A 6,670-nucleotide genomic window follows, 5' to 3' on the forward strand; every position below is an offset into this window, starting at 1 on the left:
CTACACATATCCATATATTTGGCCTACACATATCCATATATTTGGCCTACACATATCCATACATTTGGCCTACAAATATCTATACATTTGGCCTACACATATCCATATATTTGGCCTACACATATCCATACATTTGACCTACACATATCTATGCATTTGGCCTACACATATCCATACATTTGGCCTACACATATCCTTACAATAATTTTCATCTGAACTATTTTAACAATTATTTAAATTAAATTTCAACCTTATGGAAAATTTACTTCGACAGATATGATTGACTTTTGTACAATAACGCAAATTTTAACCAATGTTCAGCTTTATTTCAAAATATAAAAAATTCCCAAAAACATGAATAAATGATAGTTCAATCAGTTTCAGAAAATTGGTTATCAGTTCCACTTTCCAAAGCAGAGGGTTTAGTTTTTGCTTCTTCGGCCCGTTTCCTTCGTTCTGCACGCCCACCTTTTCTGTCATAAGCTCCCCTGACATACTTCTTTACGGCTAATTCAGCCTAATATTCTTTAATACCTTTGAAATTCGATTGAATGGCCGCTGGAATAAAAAATTATTTTATTAAGTTCCAAATTAGAAATTTTGTACCAAACAAATCTTACCAACAATAGCATTTTTAATATTTAATTCAGCAAAGGAGAATTTAGTTTCAGAGCCTATCCAGTTGAATTTCAAGATTAAGTGATGAGCCAAAATTTTATCAAATAGTCTCTGACAACAGTTTTTTATTTTTTTCCCACCATAGGAAGCAAACATTTTAATCTGTTGTAATAGTTCAATTTTGTTATATTTATAAAATGAACGCGAGAAAATAGAAATGTAACCCTTACAGCTTTTTTCCGAATTGTTTCGTCCTCCAGTAGATTTTCTACTAACTTCAGTTCTTGGAGTGAAGAAAGAGGTAGTTTGGGAAATTCATCTATTTCAGTTATCTCTTGATTTGAGGCACCTGTACTTTCTTTGGAATTATTTATGAGAAAATCTACTTTCGTATTCAAATCACTCAGCATTAGAAGAACGGTTTTATTGAATTTTTCATTACTTTCATCTGTAAATTGGAAATTTATAATTTTAAATTTGCTCTAATGTCGATTAATACCGTTTTAAATAAAATTGGACGAATATTTATTAACTAAAGGGTTATGCCTCAGTCCACAAGTCTCTGAGACCATACGTAAAACTAACCATCTATTGGGGTATTTTCTAAACCTTTTGAAAGTGCCACTTGTAAAAGAGACTAAGTTTGTACATAGTACAAGAAAGTGCTTAACAGTCATAAAAAACTATACCTTTTAAATTATCAGGATTTCTATGATACGCATTTCTATTAGCCACTTGTTCTGATGTTGACGCTGAAAGCAAAGTCATTAGGCTTGATGGCGAATCGAAATTACAGATTATATTACCTAAATCATTGGCTGAATAGCTTGTGTTGACAAACACATCTGAAAGGGCAGTGTTTATATTTCGTCGAGGCGTTCCAGAATTAAGGCTGGTTAGAGGCGAATTCCACTCTTGAAGTGATTGCGAAATGGGCAGATTTTTCTTGGGTTTATCGTTCTTTGACGACAAATCTTTATTTCTGGAATCCTTTTCATAGTTTAATGGCAAAATTTCTTCACATTCGAGATCCCTTTTCTGTTTTACCGGCGAAAATGATTTTAGGCTTTTGCGCTTGTGCGGTTTCTTTAATGGTGAACGGGCTTTAAAGCTACTTAAACCCCTTGGAAGCTTTGTCGGCGATGTATTTTTGAAACTTTTACCACTTCTGATTTGTTTTTTAGGCGAGATAGTTTTTAGAGTTTTAGGACGTATTTTGGATTTTGACGGCGAAGGTTCAAATAGTTTTCTTCGCTTAGATGAAATGGAGCTAGCGCGGGTTGTTTCGAGAGAAACGCGTTCAAAGTTGGTTGTTCCAGGGGACTTTCGTGTTGCAAGTGTTTTATCAGAAGGAAAAGATCCAGAGGTACTTTCATCTGAAGACTCAATTTCTTCTACAAATTCATCAGAATGTTCTGCAAGGAAATTGCGTACATCACCATGTTTAGAGCCTAATTTGTTGGAAAAATAACTATCATCACAGGCTTTGGTTGAAGAGTCACGTTTTTCAGAGACTCTGACTTTAATTGAAGAGTCACGTTTTTCAGAGGCTCTGACTTTAATTGAAGAGTCACGTTTTTCAGAGGCTCTGACTTTAATTGAAGAGACATGTTTTTTGGAGACTCTGGTTGAAGCGTCTCGTTCATCACAGTCGTTGGTTGGAGCGTCACGTTCATCAAAGTCTTTGGTTTGAGAGGAATAATCATCACAGTCTTTGGTTGGAGGCTCAAGTTCATCACAGTCTTTGGTTTGAGGATTTCCTTTATGACAGTCTTTGGTTGGAGGATCACGTTCATCACATTCTTTGGTTTGAAGATCACATTCATCACAGTCTTTCGTTTGAGGATCACATTCATCACAGTCTTTCATTTGAGGATCACGTTCATCACAGTCTTTCATTTGAGGATCACGTTCATCACAGTCTTTCGTTTGAGGATCACGTTCATCATAGTCTTTGGTTTGAGGATCACGTTCATCATAGTCTTTGGTTTGAGGATCACGTTCATCACATTCTTTGTTAGGCGAGTCACGTTCATCAAAGTCTTTGTTTGGCGAGTCACGTTCATGGCAGTTATTGGTTGGTGGGTCATGTTCATCACATTCTTTGGTGGACGATCCACGTTCATTACAGTGTTTGGTTGAAGAGGCTGGATCATCACAGTCTTTGAATGAAGAGTCACGTTCAATATTTAACATTAGTATCAACTTCAAAAAATATTTTATGGAGTAATTACCTTTGTCATTGGTTTTAGCAATAGTACCACATTTGTCACGGGAGTCGGTGGAAGAATCACCACAAGAATAAGAACTAGTAAAAATATTTCCATCAATGGCTTTAGTGGTACAATGACCACCTTCATTCCCAAGTTTTGAAGATATAGAACCCTTGCTCTTGAAGACTTTTAGATAATGACTTGTAGAGGAATTCCTAATTTGATCCTTCCTCACTTTTTTCAAAAAAACAAAATTGTAATTGGGTTATAAATCAGAAATATAACGTACTTTTATTATAAGGGGCTAGTTTGTTTTTTTCTGTTCTTCTCATATCGTTCTTTAACGACTTTGCCATTTCAACTAAAACATTAAAATTAATAGTTTTTTCATAAAATCCTACCCATTTGGGATACTAAACTTTTGGGGTATTCGCATTTTTTTTGTTAACTTACTATTTTTCAATGGGATTGGAGGAGCCTTTGGCAAGACGATAGATTTTCGTCCTTTGATTGTTTGCGTTTTCTTCGCAGAAAGGTTTAATTCTTCATCTTCTGAATCAGATTTATTCAAAACGTCTACGGAGGATAGCTTTTTAACCCTTCGTCTCTTGCCTCGCCCACATTCTGCTTCACTGGCTAAGTCGGAGGTCACCTCCGATTTCCTCAGCTTCTCCCTCGCTTGACTATATGAATCTGCGGAAATTTTGTTTATTTATGTTGACAAACCGAATATGTTTTTAAATATTTAGTAACGTACTGGTCTTGTAGATTATTTTCCCCTCGTACAAACTCCAGTCTGAACTAGGTTTTGCTGAAGATGTGATCAGCTTAACAGGGTCGTGGTTCAACCTGCCCGGGGGCCAGAAGCAGGATTTCTCATTCGGGCACCAAGACAATGGTACAGCCTCAACTGTTCCTTCGGCAAAGCTGAATATTACATACATCGATCTGGCCTAAAGTATAGAAACTAAAAAACAAAGGAAAACCAAATCCTATTGGTTTTTCTAGAATCCTCCAATAAAGAAAGTAAATGGTTAATGACGTCTCATTTGTTATCTCCCGTTTTAGCATTTATTTCTTTAAAAAAATAACTCTAAAGCAAAGAGTGGGTCCAAAGTGGATCCCCTACAAGGTGAGTATCCTCATGTACTCAAGTTTTGACTTAATTGTCGAAGGCAGATGGAATTTGTGGGCGGAATTTATGAGTGCACTTATAAATCTCGCCCACTAGCCTCGCCAAGCTAAGCCTGGAAATCAGGAGGAAAGTTACCTTGTAGGAGATTCATTGGATGCGCGATTTGCTTTAATGTGAAAATGATAGCCTGATATTTTAGTAGTCGTTTTTTCTAAACGGACTAAAGAAAAGCTGTTCTATCTTTCAGATTCAATCTGAGTTGCTACTCTTAATCCGTGAAAACTATGCATAGTGAAGAATTGGAATAATCGTGACCAGTGAATTGTTGTCGTTAGAACTAAGGAAGCATTTTTGATCAAACACACTTAAGGGATAGGATTTAACAGATTTTGAGATTCTGGCAACAAACATGCCCAGGGCTGACGAAGGTAGAGGATACGTAAAAATGTTATCGTAATATTTACATAAACTTCCTGCTAACATAATTTTCTTTCCTTCTGTCCGATAGATATGTTTTATCTTTATTATTTCACCAGTGGTTAATTTAACACAATTATCACCAGATCGAGTAGTTAAAATAAAGTTGGGGGTCTGTAATTTTTTAAAAGACTGAGCATTCTTTGGTATATTGGGACTGTTGTCTTTAAATTGCTGTTTCAGTAGATTACCACTATCTCTCGTTTGTTTAGCGAATAGTTTCTGACCCTCATTTAAACGTTTACACAACTGCTGAAGTGGTTTATTAGGCGATCGCAATTTTTTCTTTAAAAACTGTAAATGATTTTCAAATGGAAATGCGCTAAAAGCATCTAATGGTCCATATCTTTTCACATCGGCAGCTAAATGTTTTAAACTATGAACGTTCAGACTAACAAATTTTTGACCATAAAAATCAGGACAGGAAGAAACATACGTTTCAAGCAGCTCGTCTGCATAATCAACTAGTGTTCTAGAAAAACAAGGCGAAGCTAAGATATAGATCGCACACTGAAGCAACCTAAAGTGGTCCATTACGTCATTAGCCAAAATACCCTTACAAACAATTGGACCCGTGTATAGGAGAAATTGTCGAAACTCAGTTGCTTTCCAACGATCTACATGTTTCAGTGATCGAGGCTTCCTAGCAAACTCACTTGGAATATATCGGGTACATATGCTTAACCTTGATGATAACTGAGTTACTTGGCGACTACTAAGTCTGACTATGAACTTCCCTTTCTTAACCCAAGACCTTAGGAACCTCTTGACTACCCCTAAACATACAAGATGCATATAATCTAATGGAAATTGGGCTACTAAATCCAGGTCTAGAATCTCGAGAGGAGAACGAGCACCTCTTAAATGGTGTTCTTCATTCTCTTGATTTCGGAAAGTGGTATTACTGCGCAGCGATACTGAGTCGTCCGTATCCTTTTCCAAAAAAACCATGTTATGGTCTAACATATATCCTTGAATAGTGCATTTGTCGCAAGAATAATATCCAGTGTGACCCTTTGTATTTTTTACAAAAGACCTAGCTGGCGTATCTAAAATAAATGGTCCATCTAGATTGCATTTGATTGTCCTTGACCCGTATAAAAACCCATTTTGACTGAGATCTGATAATTCTTGAATAAATGGATCTAGGTACTCAGCAAGGGAACCAGGTTTACTCTCACCGCAAAAAACACCTACTGGAAAGACTTCTCCAACAATGCCCTTTGAAAAACTATAAACCCCCACCAGAATTGGCCAAAAAGTAATAGTTGAGCTTTCAAATAAAGGGATGCCATCAATATTGATGGCAAATGAAATATCCTCTGGATAGTCCTGATATTTTTCAAAGAAATTTCTCAAAAATACTTTTAACCCAACATGCCAGTACTCCCCGTTGGTCACTCTAGAAATCCCCGTAGTATGTCTAACAGTTTTCAAAAGTGTTCTGCAATCTTTTGGTAGTTCTGTATGATTATTGGCTCTAAGAATTTTAAGCAAACTGTTAACTTTAACTGTGTCAACATTGTGCTCTATTATCCAATGTTTAAGATCTTGTGCAAGACCTGCACCTTGATCCTCGGAACAATCAGAACTTGAATTATTATTACTATTGGGAAAGCTTTCACAGCTGTCATCAGAACTAGAAGAGATTGCAGATATATTACCCATATCCTCGTTACTAGCTACGTCACTAAGAATATCAGTATGTCTATTATTATCAATCTTTGTGCCATCATTTAAATGGATTTCTAAACCTGTGTTTTCAAAATTATCTTGACATATAGCTTGGGGCTCAATTGATACTCTATGGTTTACATTTTTTAGATACCTGGCTCTTTTTCTTCTCATTTGTCGTTTGCTCAGACCAATTGTGTTTTCCATAATAATAATAATTTAATATATTAATTCCACAAGCTCTGATATGCTAAGAATTTTAAACTAATACTATCCGAATGTTTTAAATAATTAAAATTCACATGTTCTAAAACAGCGCTTACATAAAATCAAAAGTTATATAGAAAAAAATTATCAAGACTTATCTTATATGTCGTACTATTTTTATCCACTCCGACGATTAAACATGCGTTAAATATCAATTACCTTGAATGATATATTTTATGTTCACCAGCTGAATCACTTGTCTTTCAGTAGTTTTTTCGTAAAATCGTAAGCCTTGGCTAGACATTCAATTTTAAGTCACAGACTCACAGTACCTTTAAAATAAAAA

At 35.7% G+C, this 6,670-nt stretch overlaps 2 protein-coding genes across 2 annotated transcripts; both read right to left on the minus strand.

Moving 5' to 3' along the window:
• Window positions 1–1,284: 1,284 nt before the first annotated feature.
• On the minus strand, window positions 1,285–3,775 carry LOC149676441 (uncharacterized). The gene is made up of 6 exons (XM_089838738.1): window positions 3,589–3,775; window positions 3,285–3,524; window positions 3,121–3,192; window positions 2,853–3,065; window positions 1,425–2,780; window positions 1,285–1,370 (listed from the first exon to the last, which is right to left on the minus strand). The coding sequence occupies exons 1-6, from the start codon at window positions 3,773–3,775 to the stop codon at window positions 1,285–1,287; spliced, it is 2,154 nt and encodes a 717-aa protein (XP_089694864.1).
• A 473-nt stretch (window positions 3,776–4,248) lies between these two features.
• Window positions 4,249–6,324, minus strand: LOC149676442 (uncharacterized). The gene has a single exon (XM_089838739.1). It carries the CDS (start codon window positions 6,322–6,324, stop codon window positions 4,249–4,251), a length of 2,076 nt encoding a protein of 691 aa, XP_089694865.1.
• Between the last annotated feature and the right edge of the window lie 346 nt (window positions 6,325–6,670).

Source organism: Phalangium opilio, unplaced genomic scaffold (genome assembly GCF_054372755.1).
Source record: "Phalangium opilio isolate 3A_F unplaced genomic scaffold, DU_Popi_V2 ptg000046l_1, whole genome shotgun sequence".
Lineage (NCBI taxonomy): Eukaryota > Metazoa > Arthropoda > Arachnida > Opiliones > Phalangiidae > Phalangium > Phalangium opilio.